The sequence below is a fragment of the Dipteris shenzhenensis genome, chromosome 22 (assembly GCF_047967505.1).
Source record: "Dipteris shenzhenensis isolate YYH24624 ecotype China chromosome 22, Dip_SZ_1.0, whole genome shotgun sequence".
Taxonomy (NCBI): Eukaryota; Viridiplantae; Streptophyta; class Polypodiopsida; order Gleicheniales; family Dipteridaceae; genus Dipteris; species Dipteris shenzhenensis.
This window is the reverse complement of record NC_141617.1, coordinates 38882903-38906937: the sequence shown is the minus strand read 5'-3', so window position 1 is coordinate 38906937 and position 24035 is coordinate 38882903. Positions and strand designations below refer to the sequence as shown.

Genomic DNA, 24035 nt, shown 5'->3' with positions numbered 1-24035 from the left:
GTTTATGTCCTTTCTCACTCCAAATTTGGAGTCCCAATTCATCTATAATCAAGATTTTGTTTGTGTCTTGACATTCTGACTCCAAATTTCATCCAAAAGCAATTGTGTGGATAGTGCACTTTTTAATGAGTATGGTGATGTGGCGTTCCCTTCCCGTTCTCGTCCCCTAGGATTTTGGCTTTTCCGTTCCCTAGGGGGTTGGCGTGCACGTTCCCTAGTAACTATGGTACCAAGAGACGTGAGATTGGTGTTCACCAACAGTTGGCAACCTTGTAGAGGGAACATCGGAAGAGACCCCAAGATGCTTGGATTCACGAGTGCATTGCTACAGCAAGGGCTCATCAGCAGATTTTGTTGGATCAGAGAGCAGAGTACGCCTTTCATGAACAAGAGTCCTTCTCGATCTAGATGGGAGGTAGAGTCCAATAAGCATTTCTTCTCTACTCATGGCTCCAAGCATAGTAGAGAGGGTGTTTCTCAGCTCATTGACTCAGACAGAGTATTGCAGTCAGATCCAAATGTCGTCATGCGCATAGCTACAGATTTTTATGCCTCTTTTCTCTTAGCAGATCCAGGTAGCGAGGCCACCTTCATAAGGGGAAGTGCCCAAGTTCAAATGGGCTTACACTCTTTTTTCCTAACCTTTTGAGATATGATTGGGGATCACATCACCTCAGCCCTACAGGGTGTTTGGACTCTGGTGAGGTACCCGACTCACTTACAAAGGATCTCATACATTTAATCCCAAAAGGGAGGTGCAGAAATTTAGTGTCACAATGGAGACCTATCACTCTATTAGGCAGTTGCTACAAAATCTTGGCAAAAGCAATCAGCTTGCGGTTGCATCCCATACTTCCAGATCTTATTCATGATATGCAAACAAGATTTGTTCATGTTAGAAGCATTTTTTATAATATATTCTCTTTTTGGGAAGCTTTTGCATTGGCCACGCAAAGCGGACAAAAGCTATCCATTCTACTCTGGGACTTTAAAAAAGCCTATGACAGGGTAGATTGGGATTTCTTAGAGGGCACCCTGCATCATTTTGGATTTCAAATGCATGGATCAGATTCGTCCTTGTACAGATTAGCCCACAGCCAGGTGCTTATCGGTCCACAACCAGGTGCTTATCGGAGGGGTTAGGAGAGAGAGATTTCAGATTTCCTTATCACTCCTCAGGATGCCCTCTTGCCCCTTTTCTTTTCCTATTTGTGACTGAGGCTATGAGCGTTTTTCTTAGATCTTGAGCTGACATTCTTGGGCTCAGACACCGCTCAAACAAGAGGAGGACCTAATGGATTGTGAGCTAGCAGATGACACTACGATTCTTGGAGACCTCTCTCAGACTCTCACTTCTTTCAAGACAGCCTTGGATTTGTTTTGTATTGCAGCAGGTGCTCACATTAATTGGAACAAGTCCAATGGCTTTTGGATTAATGACGATGACACTCTGGACTAGGGGGCTGATTTGGGCTTCATTTGGACTCAGAGGGGTGTGTCAGTCAGGTGCCTAGGATGCCAGGTTGGTATGGGCATCTCTTCTTCGCAGCAATTTGCTCCGGTATTGGAGAGCATTAGGAGGAAACTCCTTTTTTGGAGCTCAGCCAGGCTGGGCCTTGCATCCAAGGTGGTGCTTGTTAACCAAATTTTGCTGGCCACGGCTTGGTATTAAGACCTGCAGCCCCTCCTTAAGTGGAGACTGGATGGGCAAACACCAGATGAATCTTCACTTCAGCCCGTCTCAAATCTCCTTCCTCCCCACTTATGGTCGCTATTCTAAAAGCTTGGGCCATCTTCAGAAATACCTCTCTCGAAGAGATTGACAGACAGCCTATCATGTGGAATGACAATACACTTAATGAGCATGGTATGTAGCTTGGTTTGTCTCACTATATGCAGTGGTCAAGGTGGGAGCGAGGCCCTATAGGTTCTTAGAAAGCCTTCAAAAGGCTTCCAAAAGACCGTCAACAGCAATTGGACAGTCACCTCTGAGGAGCTGTAGGGAGGATACTTCAGATAGATACAACCTTACCCATGATTGGATGGATACAAATGACAGGCCCCTGGTTTGTTCACAGTGGATGGGGGCTTTTCAAGAACAGGTATTCCTCTTCAAGTCATTGCTTTTTTGTGCGTAGAGAACATGGCCCAGATTTGAGACACTAGATCTGACTGCTAAACCCAAGCATTGTTAATTTCAGAAAAGCCCTAATGTAATGTATCTGCAAAAGATCGAAGATCAGGATTGAGGCGATTCTCTAGAGCATCTGAAGTAAGCATCTGACGGCACTTAAGATCCCCTCAATGGTATTGAAGTGTCTCCATTTGTAAGAAGTAGATAGCCTCCAAAAAAGCACAAAGGGGAGAGGATATGCAGGCTGTAAAGAGAGGCAAAGCTTGCAAGCCTAACTGGATATGGACAACAAATAAGGACAACAACCGAGTATGGAAAAGTGCGCTGAGAATTGCAGGCCACTCACAAAGGTTATGTGCAAGAACAAAAGGGGAAAGGGAAGTGAGTAAAGGAGACAGAAAGCAGCCCTACAAAAGCTACAAGAAGGAGTACGTATAGCGAAAGGAATGAAGCAAAGAATAGGCGGAAAATCCCACACGCAAAGGCGATTGCTTGAACGACTCTTGTCTTCCAGCAACGAGAAAGCGAAAAAGGGAAACCCTAATATGAAGAAAACAGCTACACACACCCAAAAGACCTAGACCTTCCGAAACACATACACACACACGCTGTGGGAAAGAAAGCCCAGCGGAATCGAGATTCAGGACTTTATCCTCACAGAATGAGACCAAGGGAATCTCCATCTCAATAAGGGTATTTCTGAATACACAACCGAGAAGGGCAACGGGGAGGGTTTTCCCAGGTAAACCGAGAGGGGGTGAGCACAACTTGCTCTTGAAGCATTTGGTAATGAATGCTAATTGGATAGGGAAACCAATTATTAGAGAGCATCAGATTTACCAAAGAATCGGATGGGCCTTTATTAGAGGCTCTAGGACAGAGGCAACATAGTCCTACTCAATTCATTGAAAGGACTATCCACTATCCATTAAGGACTATCCACACTAGGGCAATGCTTGGCATAAGTTGGCTCTTCAAAGGTATGAAATCACTGGAGCTGAAGCTCCGGTCGAGGTTTCTAGGCTACAGTAGCCCGAAGATGAAGCTGGCCCAAGCGCTCCATCCCGCAAGGGAAGATACCTCTCCTTCGACAATTCTCACTCCAAATGATCAAAATGAACTCATGCTGAGTTCAGTGTCCAACTTCTTAAACACTTATTGCCAGAAATGACTCATGAACCTAGGATAACGATCATTAACAATCTCAGCCGGAATCCTATTAAGACTGAACAATTTCTCCACAAACACCTATGCCAGTTACTACCAGCATCACCCACCATAAAAAAACCTGCTGGCGAAGAGGAACTTTGAATCTCCAAACACGCACACACACACCTTTGTGTTTTTTGTGAGAATTTTGCCTTTATATTACAGAGTTAGCATCCCAAAGCAGAATGTGCTGAAATACAATTTTCTCAGCTGACCATTTCTTCAGACACTGTTTGCAGCAATCTTTTTATGACTGCCTACAAACAGGGTCTATAGATCAAGATTTATACTTGTCCTATATTGAGATCTTCTCCAAATACGCACTTCTTTTTCGTGAAATCCATGTACCTTTATATTACGAAAAGACCGTCTCCAAGCAGAGATCAGCCAATACAAAATCAGAAAATCTCAGTATAAGACAAGTAGACAGCATAGTCTATCTGCTTAACAGACAAGCAATCATAGAGTGATTGCTTGAGTGACATGCGAAAGTACAAAGACATGGAAGAGGTGGGCTCATGAAAGACTCGTTGATTCCTATCTTTCCATATGGTCCAGAGCGCCCAAGATCTGACCCATGCACACACACACACAGACGTATATATATATATATATATATATATATATATAGAGAGAGAGAGAGAGAGAGAGAGATCTTCTCTAAACACGCACACACGCGTACACACACACACACACACACACACACACACATATATATATAGAGAGAGAGAGATCTATATATACGTATTGTACATAGACAGACACATGCATAAATCTTCAAAATACAAATTCAAGGCACAGAAATGTATAGATCAGACTCTATTTTATGCATCAAATGGAACTAAGAACCTACTAGATTTATGTGGCCAAAAATCAAACTATCAGTTCTAGGCCAAAACATAAGTATACAAACAAGTGTCACCAAAAACTTAAACACACAATATAGAGATATATATTCTCAATACAATAGTTCAGACTAACTCAAAACATGATTAGCTAGGCAATTCCTAGCTAATTTTTATAATCCCAATACAAACACTACACACATAAACTTACAAGCTTCAAAGGGACCACATGAGCCAATATAGTTTTAATGGAGCGTCCATCTGACCGCCCTTCGAAATCCATATATTGCAAAGAACATCGAACTTGAACCTGCATAATGAATCACAAAATTGTACTGATTCAGAAACAACCAGCAATCGACACATCCTTAATAACTCCCATTGTGATAAATCTTTTATCATGTCACATCCTAGTCTAATGACTAGCAATCGCTGTAGAAAAGATATTAACAAGAGTAAAGTTTTTGTCTTTACGTTAAAGTTTATGATCATCTCTCCATTGCAGGGGAAATCCTCAAGTACCAATAGTTTTCAGATTCTTTAAAGAAGAAAGAAAGAGAGAAAGAAAGAAAGAAAGTCTATTAACGTCCACGGGAGACCAAAGGTCTATGGACAATAGAAAAACCATCTAGTACATCAGCTTAGGGAGGGCACATAGAAGCTCCCAAGGAGAGCAGAAAGCAACTCCAATTATTTAGAATACCTAGATTATATCCTAAAAGAAACATAAATAATCGGCCATACATCATTTTAAGACTGAGAGTCTTTTGGTTTAGATTTGAACTGCCTAATGAGGGCTATTCAAACATTTGGCCCTATTGAAATGGAGTCGATTGCATTGATGTTTATCCACAAACCTATAGAAATGGAGTGGATTGCATTGATGTTTATCCAGACAACGTCCTGAACGATGTACCTTTTTTTATTTAATTCAGTGGCCAAGGCTATGTTGTTTTGCTACCTTGAACCCTGAACATGTTGTGTATCTCCTTGTATATGCTGAACTTATACAGCAACCTACTTTGAACCAACCATAATTTGTGCTCCCTTTTCTTATTTCCTATGGGCCTTGCTCTGTTGACAACCCTTCATCCTACCCGCAGTCCATCTGCGCTGCCCCTTCCTTGCTTCCGCCCCTAGTCATGCTCTCCAAAACCCCGTGCCCAGCTACCACCTCCTCGTTCCCCCCCTATCACCCCTCTCCACCCTCTGTACCTGCTTGGTCCTACAACACTTGTTGTAATTCTCTGCTCCTCCCTTTCTCTTTAGCTGTTCCTCCCTCCTTGCCTTGTTCTCCCGTCCACCATTTTGTCTTCCTACCGATTGCCTTTCCCCCCCCCACTCCCCCTGTGCTGTCCTCTCACTCCCACAAGTAGACCACAAATGCACACCCAAATGAATCGTTAAAGAATACCAAATGCCGACACTCTCCTAAAGATGCACTGCATGCAATAAAAACTGCAACAACTAATGGCTGCATACACAATAGACCTATGAAGTTCCAACCTTGGTAAACACCTTGAATTGAACAACTCACAATAAAAACCCCCTGTGCTGTCCTCTCACTCCCACAAGTAGACCACAAATGCACACCCACATGAATCGTTAAAGAATACCAAATGCCGACACTCTCCTAAAGATGCACTGCATGCAATAAAAACTGCAACAACTAATGGCTGCATACACAATAGGCCTATGAAGTTCCAACCTTGGTAAACACCTTGAATTGAACAACTCACGAGTCACTACATGAAACACAAGATTGGTGACAGATTATAGCTAAGGGCACCAGGCTCATCTCCCATCCATAGACCCTGAATACACTAGATCACCCCCGAGATGAAGGTCTAAGGTTCCACTCCCAAGCCTTAGCTCACAATTGGAACTGTGACGTCCCATATCAGTATGACACAGCAAAGCATATCATGCTCCATGTTGCGACACAGAAAGCACAATGATCAGTAGCCAAATAATGAGCAAACCACTTTATATAGCTGCATCCCCTACCAAGCTTTGATAAATCATCTTAGACCTCCCTATAGATGCTAGTTACCACGCCCTTGGCCGCAAAGGTTAATTACTGTAGCTAATACCCACTGCACCTAGGTGAATCCATCACTCAAGTACAAACTAGCTAGAGTTACCTAGATGCCACTTAATTCCACATTAATGTCCTTATAAGTCAAAGTAGGAAATCATTTCCTAAAATTATCAATGACCTCACAAAAAACCTCTTGCACTTGACGTGTCTGAAAGTCAGGGTCACAGTTGCGTCTCCCAGTCACTTCTTTTCGTGTGAAGGAGTTTGTGAGCTCCTGTTGTCTGGGGCCATGTGGCGTTGTATGTCTCATGGGCCTGGACGTGAGTCGAGTGACCTCGTGACAAAGAGTGCAACATACCACTGACCTGGGAGCCAATTACTCAACTCATGTCAGTAATTCCCCCGGTGAAAAGGCAATGGTACCTCCTGTATAACGTCATAAAGGCCAATGAAATTAAAAAACTGAAATTCCTCACTTTCTTGCATCTATAAAGGGTATACTAGACACATAAAGAAAAGTAGGCATGCCAAGCCTGCCAATCAACAATGAGAAACTAAATCTGTGCTTTGAAACATTGAAATATTTAGTTACTATACTCCTATCTGAATACTGATGGATATGAATAAACCATCTGCGGTGGGAAGGGGAACTAAATGTATCTGTTTTGAATAGTTGAGTTGATGGATGCATATGTTTCAGGATTATGCAGCATCACGTCACCACCGAGTACGACATACAGAGAGGAATCAAGCGAGCCCGTGACAAATCTCTAATATGTTCTAGAGATATTAAGATTTTAGATAGGATCCACATACATACTCCCCATTAATTCTACCACTCCAAGGATTCACACTATCAACATTTTCATCTTGTTAAAATGGTCCTATCATATCCATACTTGAAGGGACGGCTAGCTATGATTTTGGTTTCTCAACCTTAGGCATGTATTCATCTTCAACCATAATCGCCTTGGGCTGATACCAAGGTTCATGCTCACTAAACCTTACATCCCAACTTTCATATACTTGTCTTGTAGTGGGGTCATAGCATTTATACCCCTTTCTTTCATATGGATATCCCAAAAAAACACATATTACAACCTTGAGCTCCATTTTCTTTCTTACCTCATTTGGCACATGCACATAACATACATAGCCAAACACCTTCAATTATGCCAAGGTTGGCTTATACCCATAAAGCTTCTCAAGGGTATAGCACTCAGGTCATGCACCTCAAACACTAGACAAGCCATGACATGTCTATTAGAAAAGAGAGGTGGAGATTGCTTCCTACAGTTGATGCACCCACAGCGAAAGATAAACAAAGTGATATTGCCTAGAAATCATACAGTGTTAAAATCAAATCCAAATTCTTTCTATGGTGTGTACTAGTGTAGAGAGAGAGAGAGAGATGTGCAGACAAAAAACAGTGCTGAAGATAGAAAGAAAGAAAGAAAGTTTATTAAAGTCTACAAAAGACCGATGGGTCTATGAGACTAATAAAAACCTGATGCAAAACAAGCAGAAGGATGGAGCTACTAAGCGAGAATCATCACCCAAGCTGAGTGCTAAGTCCTAAAGGTATGCTCCTTACCAAAGCTACTATAACTCTTGCACGCCGTGCTCTAGGTCTGAACAGGGAGGGGAGGTCGCCAAGTGTAATCTGCGTGGTTATCTGCCGTCGAGTATGGCATGTCTCGCACTCTGGGTCTCTGTTGCATTTCCCGCCAGGGTTTTGTGTGGTCCATGCAGTTTGACTAGAAAAACTCAGTAATCCTGCTCTGTGAGGGATCGGATTGTGTGTGGGAAGCCTGTCTCCGCACCCTAAATAGATGCTCTCTATGTCGAAGTGCCTCGTGGAGGAAAGCAGCAAGACACCTCGGGTCTGGATATTATTCCTTGTTGCCCATGTGGCAGGTAGAATGCTGCCCATGTGGTAGCCCTACATTCTTTCTCAGTTTTGCCCCTGCAGCCTCTATAAGTTCCTATTGGCACACCTCCCCCATGCTCTCCTCATCTGGGGGCTCACAAGGGGGGAGGTGACCTACCAAACTCCAACACCTTCTCTCACCGACACACCATAAGCCAATCCCACACATCGATGTAGATGATGCATTGGATCCATGGAGAAGCCCTCTAGAACATGTCAGAGTCGTCCTCGTTCTTAGGTCTTTCAACCCGCATCTCCTGCTCCTCCAGGTACAGTCCGTTGCAAGCAAACCACCCTAGTACAAAAGTAAAATCCTGGTAGTACCACAGGTTTTGTGGCACCACCATCTTCAGTCACCAACCCGCTAGTGATTTTGATCAATCTTGGTACAACCATCATCCAGTTGTTCCCCTCATTATCGAAGGACAGCCTAGAGTCTTCCTAGTACCACGCTCCCGAGGTCTGTTTCAACCTACCTTCACTATGGCACTATCCACAGCCAAGTAACCCAGTTGATCAATGAGACCCGCGATCCACACAGTCTCTAGCCCAGTCTCTAGCCCAATTGTATCTCTGAAAACCTGGACCATGAGCTCCGAATGAGCTCTCAAGTAATTGATCTTCCGGTGACAGCATACTCCTTTCACCTATAGATGTCTCCATCTCCACCACCAAGGCTTCAACACGCTCATCAAGTCCATCTTCAAGCAACCTACAATTGAGCTTCAAAGACGCCCCAATTCTTCCCTCTCTACCTTCCAGGAAGGCTTTCACCCTTCAATCTCTCATTACCTGAGAAACATACAGCAAAGTTTCTGCCCACAACATGCTACTAAGGTCTAAATGAATACACTATGAATATGCATATCAATAGATCCACCCATTTGTTTGCTTGCTCTGAAAACAAGCCATGTACCTCATGCAGGCACTCATAACTTCTGTGCATCTGACTCTGACTTACTTTGAAAGAGACTTCCCTCGTGCCAGCTTTGCGCTTAGAGCATTCTGACCACTCTATGCTATCCTTCATCTCCACAAATGTTGTTGGTTCCTCTCCAGACCATCTTTCAATTTCAAACATACATACTGGTACACTGAGGTCTACAAATCTTACCTCAGCAACACTCGAAGTTGTTACCAAGAAAAGCTCCTCCGTTACTACCACATTTGGTACCAGTTCGACTCTTCTAATTCTTGATTGGACTTCCTCCTCTTCTCGTCACCCTTCTTCTTCTTCTTTTGTTCTAGAGAAAAGGTAATGCCAGAAAACACCATACAAACAGCTTCCAAAAGGATCTGTCGATGAAAGTACACAAAGAAAAAGATTGCCAGCTATAGGGAATCCCACCTATTTTCGAATCTCACGGCACAGTGCTTAGAGACATTTCAAAACATGAGCTAGCAACCAAGATGGTGGTCTATACATCCAGCGAACACCCCTCGCGGCGAAAAGGATGTAGAAGATTCATGTAGGCCAAGCCTGGCAAAAGCGCTTCCGCCTTTCGGCGGTTGCTCTCAAATCTAGAGTACCGCACTCCCAAACGGCGCACAAAGTGAAATGATGTCCTTGCAAGATGGCTACTAGGGTAGCTGTCAGAGAAACCGGCTGGCCTCCCATCACTCGGTGCAGCGACCCAAATGATCGAAATAGTAATACTATATGATAAGTTTGCAATATTTTCTCTCACAAGATGTAAGGGGTCACTATCAGTTGATAGTGATCACCAATCCATAAATCATGAAGGGTGTCATGCGGACTTTAATATAATCATCTCTCTCTCTCTCTCTCTCTCTCTCATTCATACACAGAGTTTGGGACTTACCTCCCTGGAGACTTCCGAGGCTGGCCTTGGAGTCATCCAGACGACTAGCAGAGCGCAGGGCAAACACATGGTATGCACGTATATCCACATGGCTTGCCAGCCACGGTATCCAGATTCCAAATGCACAGACTTTCCCCCTTTCAATACAGCATGGACGCACCTCCTAAGAGTCGATCCCACTGGATGAGATCAACCGTATCATACGTTTAAATCTCCTCTAACTCCATACATCTCAGACTTGGGGAGGGGACCAGGAGCTTCCCACCAAGATCCATTGCACATTCTGGAGTATCGGAGGAAGGATTCATCATCAGGCCCCAATATCTCAAGGATAGGAGACGAGGGGTCACTCTAGACATAGCCCAGAGAGTTTAGAGATCGAGAAGACCGCATCTCCCGCCACAACGCGAGTCAGCTCAACAAACACAGATATAATATATTTTCACAGCTCACGAGGGAGCCATTGCTTGTGCCGGGATTCGGTTTCTAAGTCCCAGCTCCGAGATGGACTTGATTCAGGTTGTACTTGATTGATTGATTATGATTTTGCTAGCATAGATTAGAACTCAACAAGGGCCCTAGCGTGCCCTTTGCTCTAGCCCACCAAGGCTTGTATGAGTCTACTTTTGTGTGCACTTTGTCACTCGAACATGATCACAAAGTTTAGCCAAATCACACAGACCAACATCGACGACCAAAGACTAGCACATCCGGGTGGCTGACGGCGGGCCAAGATCCAAAGCCCGTAACACGATAGACCCAACAACAAGTTGATGCGCGGATCATGTTAGGGGCACGACCAACAAGGGTTACAATGGCCCTTGTCAAACGTAGAGCCGCCACTAAGAGACCACAGTAGGTCACAACACACACCATCGTCAGCACTATATTACAAGTTTCATGTCAGTGCAACCTCATTCATTGTTGGGCTCCCCTTGAGCTTCCACCCTGACCACGGGCTCCTAATTTCTCTCATGTATTAGATTTGATATGATATGATTATGTTATATTCATCGCATAGACACATGAAAATCCGTTTCGTCCCGTCAAAACCTCAAAATGACGAACAGACGAACAGACGAAACGTTTTCAAACAGGATGAAATGCTCTCAACGAAACCTCTATCGAGCCCAAATCACATGCACATTTTCGCCCCAGTTTCACCTTGTTTTTTCTACAATCCATATGCTTTTAAGTTTTGACTCCATAAATATTAAATGGTCTAAAGTTGAAACTTGAGAAAGGGAACGAAGCTTGAATTTAAATAAATTTGAAGAATGTGTTTGTGTTTTGAATTTCCTTTTTAGACTTGATTTCTCTATCTTATTTTCCCCTGTCCTTGTATATATTTAGTATCATTTCAAAATCTATCCGAGCTTGAAAAAGGAGATTGAAAGTTTGAATTTAAATACATTTGAAGAATTGTTTGTACTTTGAATTTCCTTTTTAGGTGTCCTAACTTTTACAACTCTTTGTTCACTCTAAACGTAAATATAACATATCTTAGTTACCCCTATCCTTGTATATATTAAGTATTGATTCGAGACCTATCCATTTCGTCCGAAAAGTGAAACAAAACATGTCAAAACGACAAAACATATGAAACGTTTCTTGTGATTGTAATTTATCATGGGCGATGATGCCCGATCAGAGGCTCCACCCTTGCGGCTTGTTGTATCAGGCTTCTTTCAGTCTCATATACCCTTCATTCTTTTGAAGACTTTTAATAAACTCTCTATCTCTCTTTCCTCCCCCACCAGCCCCCTCCATCCTCAACCTACCTAGCTGTGTTGCGGGGGGCGTCCAGGGCTGTTGTAGCGAGCCCATTGGCCTCACCTGCGCCCTCTTCTTTCCGCCATGGCAATTGTTGTCGCGAAGAAGCTGCCTGCCATTGCCGCCCCTCCTGTCACATAGAGCTACGCCTAGGGCTGTGCCTGCAGCTCACGGGGGCTCCTCTAGCCCTTGCCTCCCCCACTGGCGCATAAAGTTGCGCCTACAATTCACATGGGGCTGTCTCTAGCCCCTGCAAACCCTTGAGGCCTGCCTTCACGTGTCCCGGGAGACCCCCATCACATCCCCGCCTAGCTCTTGGGCCAATAAAGTTTTTGCAGCTTCCACCAAATTCGAATTTGCAGCTCCCACCAGCTCCAAACCCGCAAGGACAGCGAGAAAACCAAGAACGTCAGCATTAACACCAAGAAAACGAAGAGAGGAATGCTCCACTAGCGGATGTGACAGTACAAAGTCAAAGAAAGGATAGCAAAGGATTACCAACACACTTGGAGGTCCCCAGGGAAGCAACTTCCTTGCCTTTCATTTGTGGAGCATGCAATAAACAGTGAGCAGCTTCATACACTGTTATAATGACGACACGAAGCTACATAAAAGATCTTGAAAGTGCAATGACAGCTTACATGGCAGGGTCACCACCTAAAAATACCTCTAAGGTCTTGACTCACCTTAGAAAAATCTGTATGGCCTTGATTGAGAAAGTAGATAGCCTCGAGACCACCAACGTGACATTGATGACAAAGAAAGCATATGTTGATAACTCAATGAAATCAAGAAGCAAGGAGGGTGTATGCATGATGAATGGAGAAAGGAGAGAAACAAGAAGGATGAGTGGGAGGAGGAGAAGGAAGCATGGGAGACTGAAAAGACCAGCCTTAAGGACAAAATGCAAGCCATGGGGACAGAATTACAGCAACTAAGAGACACGCAAGGAACACGAGAAGGGGCACACAAGGCAATGGAAGAACTGAAATTCAAGAATGAGAAGCTCAAGAAGGAGATGGCAGCCTTGCAGACAACCATACAAGGAAAGCATGCTGAATTTACAAAGCAAATCACCGAAGAGGAAGCAGATATGTTAGAAAGGAAGAATGTGGTTAAGAAAGGTGCGGCTGCCCCCAAGAAGAAATTATCTCTGAGGCTCTAGAGGAAGAAAAGAGGAGCAGCAATGTTTTGAATGTCTTGGTTAGAACCTTAAAAGTTGGAGATGCCCCTATGTTAGATGCCAAAACCTTGTTCACCAAGATGGGGGTCAACCTCACACGTGAGATAGCATGGAGAGTTGGCAAAGCCAAGGCCCCAGCAAGACCCCTTATAATGAAATTCCGGACAGCAATGGACAGGTCTACCCTCATGAGTATCAGGGCAACCTTAAAAGGGACAAGAATATACTTGGACGATGACCTCACATTGCTACAGCAGGAGCATCAGAGAGAGGGAATGGTGTGTGTTATGTCAGCAAGGGATGCAGGTAAATGGGCTGTCTACACAGATGGGAAAGTGATTATCACAGAGAGTAGCAGAACGGGAGGAAAGGGAAGAAAGAGAAGAGGGGGAGATGGACAGCACATGGCAGTGTCAGACCCAGGAGATGAGGGCACAAGGGGGGCTGAGAATAGCAGTGTAGAATTGCAATGGGTACCCTTTGGTCCGACCCCGGGGGGTTTCTTGGAAACACACACCGGCAGAGACATGATCTTCTACACTGAGACCCATGAAAGCCCGGAAAGAGGGCTGCTGGCATTGACGACATATATCTAGGAAATCTAAGACCACTCATATCTATGATCCGGAGAGAGGAGCACGCATGACATATGTGGGTGCGAGTTCAGCTACCAGATACACGCCCAATTTTCATTGCAGTGTGTTACTTTCTCCCAAACACATCATCTTATGCACGAGAAGTCACCACCGGAGATGGATGTAGCAGAGCTAGGGATCGTGAGGCAGTCGGCAGATACAGATGCACCAGTGACAACATATGGGAGGCATCTACTCGAGTTGGGGGCTATCCATGACTTGATCATATATAGCGGGCTCCGAAGATGGCCATCATCTGGTGGGCTCACTTGTTTCCCATATGGCGGGGAAGAAGTACACTCGACTACCTATTGGATCCACTAGCATTTGCACCACGGATATGCGATTTTATTCCTCCTCCTCCACTCGAGACTGACCACTCATACCTTGCCTTCTACATATCGACCACCATGCCAGGCATGAGCAGAGCCCCCCCGCCACCCACTCACGTTCAGATACATTTTGACCGTGCTCTTGACCCGGTGTACGTGAGCCACCCAGCTTTTGAGCTTCCAATCTTACTTGGAGAGGGCATGGACCTCGTACATGCAGAGAGATAGAGAGATGAGAGCCCATCTCACACATGAGCGAGCGTTGGGACATTTGACTTCACCGAAGGCACAACGGATCTCATGCCAAGTGACACAGTGTAAGAAGCGGGCTTCTTCATACACAAGATGGATGAGGTGATCTCATCCTTTCGCAGAGGAGATCCTACCACGTGATGGGGGCTCTTGTCGAAGGGAAAGTCGCCCATCCCCATCACAGATCTAGCACTCTAGCATGCATATGCAGACTCTCTCTATGATGTCCTGGGCCAGACACCACTTGATATGTCCTCTATGCCTAGAGCCACTATGTGTCACTTGTTTACTGCACAGAATATACGAGCTGCTCTTCTCTGGCTTCATAACCGGAGATCACCAAATCATGAGAGACTATGCACTGAGCACTTTGCACATGGGCAGGAGGTCTTGACTCTGGTCCTAGCACAATTGTTCAACCATGCCAAATGCCATGGCTTCCCCCCTACTTGGAGCACCACCACCACAGTACCGATACACAAGGCACGTGATTTCATGGACACTGGGAACTACCGCACTCTTATGATTAGCCGATTAGCCACACTCTGGCTAAGATATATGGGTCGGTACTAGAGAGGGAGATCAGCAGCCACACAAAGGGTAAGGGGCAGCCAGCTGTTGGGCAGGCAGGTTTTCGGAGACAACAGTCCACCCTGGACCACATTTTAACCGTGAGAGCTATCATTGACGAGGCTAAGTTGAGCCATCGTAAGGCATTTGATATTGCCCCACGTTCTCGCCTGATCATGAGGTTACAGGAGTTGCAGCTCCCAGAGATCATGATCTGGGGGGTCATGAGTCTATATGACTCCGTCAGAGGAAGGGTATGTGCCCCAAGAGGTCTATCAGACTGGGTTGAGAGCACTATCGGAGTGAAACAAGGCTGGAACCTCTCAACGACTCTCTTCGGACTCTATATCGATGAGATTACTTACTTTGTAGACCGCCTAGGTGGAGATGGTTCACATATCATCCTCAACAGAGGGATTGCAAAAACATCTAGAGGTTCTAGAGATGTTCTGCAGAGACAGAGACTTGATAGTTAACCTTGGGAAAACCAAGGCTACGATCTTCAACACCTCACGAGCAGTGTCCCGTCACCATAGCTTCACATACTAAGACGAGCCAGTGGAGATACTACAGTCTTACACATATTTGGGGGTAGTGTTCACCGGACCAGGTTTCACGATGATCAATGCAAGTACGGCACAACTCACACGAGGACAGGGTGCTCTGGCCCGACTAGAGAGGCGGTTCCTCGAGGCACAATTCCAGGACCCTCCGACGAAGGGTGGCTTTTTGACATGCTTGTGAGACTGACTGCCAATTCTGGGGGAGTGATATTTCAGCGACACAGTGGAAGAGATTTGAGAGGCTATAGGTAATTATAGAGTCTAGGATGATTCGAAGCAAGCCCTCGATCCCCCATCAGATTATACAGGCAGAGTTCAACATGACCTATCACAAAGGCGTGAAATTCTAAGTACTTTAATGTACTACAAGACCGTGACAACTTTGGTTTTAAAAGTCCAAGCATGGGCTTAATAATGTGTAATTAAACGCGGTATGGTGCCTAGTACATAAGCGTAATTAATCCCTAGGCCCAAAGGCATTCCAAGGAATTAAAAGAGTGGTTGTTGAGAAATGATGATGTGGCATTTTTAATGGACCCCCTAGAGGGCCATGTACCTTCACTGGCCCCCCTAGAGTTCCAGGTGGCTCTAGTGCCTTTTACATGCTCCTTTGCCATTCCTGGACCTTCTTGGGCCTTCTAAACTTCACATGTGTGGTTTTCTCTCATCTTCTCCCTTTGTTGAGATTTTGGACTAGTTTTTCAACCTCCTTCAGCTGAATTCCGTTTTTCTTCATAACTCCTCACCCATTTGGATTCCTCAACTTCCATTTGGCCCGATGGCTTCCCCTCTGCCTCCCCTTCGCAGTGATACACTTTTCCCTCCGTGTGTTTGGTAGAATGGGCAGAGCTGAGCACTTCTTTTGCTGGTCGAATTTGCAAAAGTGGCTTTTTCTGGACCTTTTTGCTTCTACAGCCTCCTGGGCCTCTCCTCTTGCAAAGCTACAGCTTTCTGTTGAATTTCGAGTGGTCCCACGCGCTGGTTGACTGGTTTTTCTCAATTTTGGAGGACTTTCCGGCGATGAAACTTCTCCAAAACCTTCTCAATGCATTCCTCTCTGAAGCACGCTTCTTTTGAGTCCGAGAACTCCCACTTCTTTGCAACAAAAGTGCTTCTTTTCGCATTTTTCAGTGGAATTCTTGCTGGTCGGCTCTTGTCAATGCTCTTTCTTCATGCCTTTCCACTCCTCTTTGGCTGAGAATGCAATTGGGCATTGGCTACTATGTCCTCTTAGTGATTGAGGACTTGGTTCGAGTTTTCAGGGCTTGGTGAGTTGTGATTTTGCTGCTGCAATTTCTTTTTGCCATAAGCTATTGGTTGGCCTCGTGTACTGCCTCTTTCTTGGTTCACAGGTGCCCAGGCAGTGCTACATGAGTCATTTTTTGGTTGGGTACTTTGCTGATTTTATTTTGGAGCTTTGAAAAGCTTTGTGAATGCCCTCTGGAAACCACTCAAAGAGAGTGCAGCTGGGGTAAAGTGTGATTGCATCTGGACAGCCAATGGAATTGCACTCGAAAAAGAGAACGCCTTTGGGTTGAGCCTATGGGTTAAGTGCACTTATGTGCACTTATGTGATGGTGTTCTATGCTTGAAAGTCTTGCGAAGGCTCAGTGAATTGGGACTACATGCTCAGCTGCAGGGAAGGTCTCCCAGATGCAACTTGTAATCATTTCACTGTGAAATATAAAGAAATACCGAAAGGGGCGCCACGGTGTTTGGGGCCAATCGGGTGCACTTGTCTATGTTTGTTGAGCAGGGGCATTCTAGCCTCCATCCCTTTTTCAATGGTTTTGTTTGCTTCACAGATTCTCGGCCTTATCCCAATGGAGATTACAGAGGCTAGCATTGGAGTCTTCCAGGCGACTAGCAAAGCGCCGTATTGATACAGCATGGTATGCATGGGTATCCACATGGTTTGGTAGTCATAGCATTCAAATGGACAGACTTCTCCCCTTTCAGTACAACATGGATGCATCACCCGAGATGATCACACAAGATGAGATCAACCGTATCATACGGTTGAACCTCCTCCAGCTCCATACATCTAGGGCTTGGGGGGAGAGGAGTTCCCCACCAAGATCCAGTTCTACCATGACCACTTCGTGAGGGTCTCGGAGCACGGTCTTGTCATCCGACCTCAGTACCTGGAGGATAGGAGAGTCTCACATGCATTGAGGATCGCCATCAGTCAGTTGGGAGTATCATCACATCAGCTGAGGATCAAGGCACGGGGAGCTGCAGCCATACCCAGAGAGCAGAGGATCTGCACACTATGCTGAATGGAGGAAATCGAGATAGAGGAGCACTTTCTATGTATCTACCCAGTCTACTATGAGGGCGGGGCGATATCATTGCCTCTTTCAAGAGGGGCATGGCTTTTGCCACTTACACAACTGATCCATTTTCCCAATCAGGTTTGTGTTGGGCTCTATCTGATTGAGATGCGATGATAGAGAGATATACTAATGCGACAAACCAAAGAGCAGTAGGGATTGATGCCACAGGTCACCGCGAGATCGACAGACCACAAACACTTGTTATAGATTCTATGCATCTGAGTCAACTACCAATGAGCCTGAGGGAGAGGAGCTTCATGAGATGAGAGCATCATGGATTAGAAGTGGGAGTCTCCGCAAAAACGATATTGCCAAACGAGAGACACTCACTTCACGTGCGACACGGGGAGGGGGGAGGGACCATAGCACACACGATTCGAGGTTCGGTCTATTTCAGCCCTCCTCATAGGTGACCGCCAGAGATGAGGCGTCACCCTTGACATAGCCCACCGGATCCAGAGATCGAGGAGACCACGCCCTCCACCGCATCGAGAGACTGCTCAACAGACACAGATACGAGAGCTCCTCACATCTCATTAGAGTGCCACCAGGTTGCTTGGATATATGGAACCTAGACATGGACTAGGAGCGTTGGCTCTCAGCACCTGATACTCTTCTGATATTTTGTTATTTTGCTACTCTACTATTTTGTTCACTGGCTTAGCACTTTAGCTTTCAGCAAAGGCCTTAGTGAGCCCTTTGCTTCAGCCCTTAGTGGCTTGTATGAGTTACCTTTTGGTTTTGCACTTTGTTTCATAGGCTCGCGAGGCCTCCTGCAGACAACAGAGCCGCCACCAGCGGCACCGCCATCAACAGCAGCTCCTTCACTTCATATCTCCGAAAGTCCCTCATTGATCACTTGTTCTCTTCTCACCTCGTAGCAAGCTCCTAGGTTCTCTAACCCCGAGTTGGGCTAAACCCCCAGCCCAACCCAAGGGTTAGGTTCAACTAGGGGGGTCTACAGAAATAGCCAATATGGATGGCCTACCCTCTCCGCCAAATCCCCCTCAACTCCATCAGCCTCAACTATCAAGACTCGGTACTCTACAATTGCAGCCATGATACCCTCTCCGGAGTCCGTATGCACACAATTACCAACAAGAAGGGTCCAAACGATGCATCATTAGGCAACATGAACAGATTTATTATTTGCAGCAAGCAGTAAGAGAGTTAAGGCTTGAGCTGGCAGAAGTAAAAGCCCGCCGACTTCAAGTTCTAAAGGGACTAGGCAAGCAGGCAGTAATTGCTGAGGTTGTGAACTCATGTAAGAGTTCTCCTCCTACTCCTCAACTAGTCTCTACAGTCAAAGATGTGGTTCGTACTGAAGTACAATCAATCAAGAAAGAAGTGATTGAGGAATTTGACACAAAGGCAAACAAGAATGATATCCAAGAAGAGATCAAAGAACACGAAGCCAAACATGATAATGCATCGAAGATTAGAGTAGGGGGGCTCCCTGAAGGATGGTTCAAAGATGATGACTCTTTCAGTGAGCTTTAGCACATGTCCAAGCAGCCATGCCTAATATTGAATGGAAGGTTGATGATAATAATGATGATGATGACGGAGCAACTAATATCCGGCACTCCAGAGGACATGCTATCCTTACACTTAAGTCGCCAGATTTACAGATCAAGCTTCTTCGACAATCTTACAAGTTGAAAGGGACCAACATATGGATAGCTGACAAACTTCCATGAGCTCAATTGAAGAATAAGGCAATGGAATTAGCTAAAGTCATGCTAGGAAGGATGGATGTTGCTGTTTGCTGCACTTTTTGGACAGCCATGCTGTGAAATTTTGAGGGCAAAATTCTATGGGAAGGGATAGCTGTAATGAAGGGGAAAAAGGAAAATGGGCAGTTTACGGTGAAGGCATAGCACTAATCAAAGAGTTTAAATCCAAACCAAAAGACTCTTAGTCTTAAACTGATGTATGGCTGATTACTCTTTCAGACTATTATGTAGTTACTATAAATAATTGGGGTTGCTTTTGCACTCCCTGGGAGCTGCCATGTGCCCCCCCTAAAGCAGATGTACTAGATGGTTTTTTTGCTGTCCCATAGACCTGTCGGTCTCCAGTGGACATTAATATACTCTCTCTCTCTCTCTCTCTCTCTCTCTAAAATTGTCTCCTATACCTTCCTTGTGCGGCACACAGTGCTATGGGACAAGCACTAAAGCAAAGGTTTATTGTTGCTTTGTGGATTTCTACAAAGCCTTCGATATTGTACCACGAGCCCAACTTTTTAGTTGCGTACTTGATCTTGGGTACCGTCAGGACATTATCTAGGCAGCCCCAACACTCTATGAGCGGCTATCAAGTAGAGTCACAACTTCGACAAGTTGGATAGAGGAGATCATGAGCACGATCGGAGTCACACAAGTTAGCATAGTACCATACTTGCACCTTGGACCACTCTATCCACACCAATTTGCGGTCTTTTACGACCCTGCAAGATTAATCTACTGCAGCATGCATGTCTCTTACGACCCTGCATCATATGACAAAGATTACTCTAATGCAGCAAATACCTTAGACAGTGCTGTCAGTTCTTGTGGTTTTGTGACTTTCTTTCCTTTTCTCTATAGAGCTACTTCTCTCCTTCCATAGAGACACAACAAAGTTCCAAAGTCTCTCCCACCCTCATGCAGTTTAATTCATTTTAGCACCCTCCACAAGTCAAAGTCTCACCCTACAACCTGTACGGTGTTGATAATTTCAGAAACCCTTATATCAAAAACTACCTCATTCTGACCCTCCTGCACTTCAATTTCTTTTAACACCCTCCCAACGATAAAAAACCTGTTCCATGTTGATATTTTCAGGTGCACTTATATCAACAACTGCCTCTTTCTTTTCTCTTGTTTTTTCATGTCCATATAGCAGCAGTAAGCTAATCCTTAGTATATTTTTAGAGCTAGACGATATAGCCTGTATCTTTAAAGAACCTTAAACCAATTGAACCATTCACATGACTCACACAGTGCAATCATGAAGATCCAAAGCCTGGGTTAAAACTTGCAATAACCATGTAACACCTAAAATCATTCATAGCATGATTATATTTCATGTACATTTGTCGAGAGGAGTAACACTCATACAGTAATTAAACTAGCATGTTTTCCAACAGAGAAACTACAGTATGTTGTCATGCTTACAAGAATATCATCAGTAACAATTTTCGAGGGCTTGTCATCAAGCAGCATATCCTCTGCTTCAGATTCTGTTCTTGGTTCACCATCCCTAGTTCCAGAGACCTGTGAATCAAGGACAACAAAAAACAACACTGCAAACTTAACACAGTTCATACGACGAAAGATTCATTGTCTAAAAATTGGAATTTAAACAATAATGCCACAATTTTTCTGCACCGATGTGATGATGTAAATGCACATTGAGTCTCTACTTCTTGTGTAGGAAGAATGCATTGAGTCTCTAATTCAGGTGGAGACTGTAATGCTTTTGCTATAGAATCATTCTCTTCTTCCTTTGCAAGTTGCAACTCTGCTTGAGGCTATGATGCTTTAGGAGATTGAATTGTCTCTTGTTTTTCTTTGGGTAATTGAGTGGACTCTCCCTTAGGTTCTTCATTGACATCATGTTGTTTCCCAATGGTAGCGATTAGGTCGTGAACAATCTTAGCCATAAAATCTTGTAGCTCGAGCTTTGTATATGCTTCTATTGAGACATGTTCAAAAAATTCCATTGAGGAACAACATGAAGTTGTAGGCAACGTTCCACCCACTGTTATACTCGTCTTTCTACTCCCTACGATACGTGTCTGGAAAAAGTAACAGAACTTACAGTAGATTTCCTAGGAGTACAATAACAGCACCTTCCCTCCCTTTAAATTTCCCTTCACTTTGCAAGAACCAAGAATCCCTATATAAAAATCATGAAAAGCAAACCTGCCAGCTATATGATTACCTCATACCCTGAGACCCTTACCCCATCTTACCCTTCGCTGGCTCGCTTTGCCTTTTCTGCCTCAACAAATTGCTATAAATATGAAGTAAGATCTTGTGTTTGCAAAACCAATGCAGGTAATTCTTAGCAATTTCACCCTGGTGTTGGCAAAGCCAGGTTTTCAAAGTAATAAAAACTACAAAATTCTCAGGTTTGGAACCTCTCTCGCTAGTCAGGCCGTATAGCACTTGCTTATGACATCAAGTGATGTTCACAAATCTCTTGATACTACAGATTCCAATAAATGATGTGGTAACACTGACACACTGTAGACTAGAAACGAACTATAGAGATCCAAAGAGAAGCACAAACATTGGTCAAGTACAACCCCCCCACCCCTCTCTCTCTCTCTCTCTCTCTCTCTCTCTCTCTCTCTCACACACACACACACACTTTGTTTGTGAAAATTTTCTTGTTTTGTATTACAAATCACTGTCTCAAAACAGGATGTGGAAACATGGTCTACCTCAACAAAATCACGGTGCCATCGAGAGAGGTACACAAAGACCATGAACGAGACAAAGAGCACACAGAGCACATTCTATTGAGGTCTGACATATCACAGCTTTCCTTAGGGGAGACCGACAGAGACGAGGGGTCACTCTTCAGCGGGTTCAAAGATCGAGGAGACCACGTCCCCTGCCACACCGTGAGACAGCTCGATAGACACAGATCTGAGATATCTTCACAGCTCACCGGAGAGCCACCACTATGCCGGGCTTCAGTTTATGAGTCCCAACTTGAGCTCTTGGGCTCAATAGATCACCATAGATTGGTACTCATCAAGGGCCCTGGTGCGCCCTTTTCTCCAGCCCATTGAGGCTTGTATGAGTCTTCTTTTTGTGCAGATTGTCCAATAGGCCCACGAGGCCTCCCACGAATGTTAACACACCCCTCTCTCCCTCTCTCTCTCTCTCTCTCCGCCTTGGTACCATGCTGCTCCCTCCCCGCCTTGCTGCTGCTCCTCCTCGCCTTGCTACTACTACTACTCACCACACCTCACCTCGCCATGCTACTTCGCCATGCCACGCTCCAGCTCCCCACCATGCTCCAGCTCCACGCCACGCTCCAGGCTCCAGCTCCCTGCCACGCTAGCTCTGCCTAGCTCCAGCCTGCCCGCCCAACCAACCTGCACGCTCACGCCTCCTCTGTTGCTGCTCCCTCCCTCCTCGCGTTGTTGCTGCTCACCCCCCCATACTGCCGTGCTGCTCCTTCCCCGCGCTGCTGCTTGCTCCCGTCTGCTCTCTCCGCCATTGATGTGCCTCTGCTCCGATCTGCTCTCCCCGCCATTGCTGCGCCTCTGCTTTGCTGCTTGCTGCTTGCTACGTGCTGGCCGCTTGCTGGCTGCTAGCACAGGAGCTACAAGCACCCAAAGTGCCACGGGGCATCACGGGAGCCCTCCACCAACACACAAGCCTCTATCGCAGGAGGCACGGTACTCTTGTGTGAGCCCCGAGGCTCCATAGCCGTCCCACGGGCTGTTCAACTGCGACATAAGGGGTCCCGAGGTCCATTGCAATTGTTTGCTGCTTGTGAAGCAGCCTTGGGCTGCAAAACACCAAGGCTGAGCTTGGTAGCCAGCCTCCTCATCCCTCGCAATCTACACCAAACCTATACCTGCTAGAAGACTATCAGGTCAAGAAAGGCTGCCACTATGGGGACAAAGGAGAGTTCACCCAACCAGAAAACAAGGGATTATAAGGACCAGAAGTATAGCCTCATCTAGACGAAGGCGGAGAAAATAGAAGACCCGAGCACTAAGTCTTACATATCAACACTCAAGGAAATATGTCAGATGCAAGACATAGAAATTGAAGGCCTACGCAAGAAGCTAAGAGACTAGAGAAGTGTGAGAAAGGTAAAATGATGCAGGACATGACTCGTGCTCTAGATGAAAAAAACAGTAATTTGACCTCAAAAATTGAGACATTGGGAGCCCATGTTGCTGCCCTCCAAAGTGAGGATGACAAACTGAAGGCAAGTGCACATTGGGAAGAAGTAGAGTTTCAGCCACCTTTTAACGAGGAGCTGAACACCATTAAAGAGCAAATGCAGCAGCTCAAAAATGCAAAGGGGACGTTAGAGGAAGGGTGCAAGATCATTGATATGCTGAAATCAGAGAATGAACAACTCAAAAAGGAAACGGCAGCTTTGCAAACACCAGTACAAGGGAAACATGCCGAGTTCACACAACAAATCCGAAGGGGAAAGCAGATATGCTTGCATGGAAAGATGTCCTAAAGAAAGACACAACCCAAAGAAAAGCGAGCTCATTTCTCAAATAATTGAGGAAGAAAAACGATGGGACAGCAAGAGTTTGAATGCCCTGGTCAGAGGCCTAACAGTAGGTGATAGCCCCATGTCAGATGCCAAAATCCTCTTTGACAAGATGGGAGTGAACGGTAAAACAGATGCACCACAACGAGGCCTTTGGTTGTAA

At 45.2% G+C, this 24035-nt stretch overlaps 1 protein-coding gene across 1 annotated transcript in view; it reads right to left on the bottom strand.

Annotated features, from left to right (window-relative positions):
* CPSF100 (cleavage and polyadenylation specificity factor 100) overlaps positions 1-24035 on the bottom strand; it is a 105937-nt gene that overhangs the window by 14653 nt on the left and 67249 nt on the right. Inside the window, exons 12-13 of the mRNA XM_087393598.1 lie at positions 20788-20886; positions 4400-4498 (exon numbers count right to left, since the gene is read on the bottom strand). Coding sequence (XP_087249724.1) covers positions 4400-4498; positions 20788-20886 — 198 coding nt within the window. The remainder of the gene's footprint in view (positions 1-4399; positions 4499-20787; positions 20887-24035) is intronic.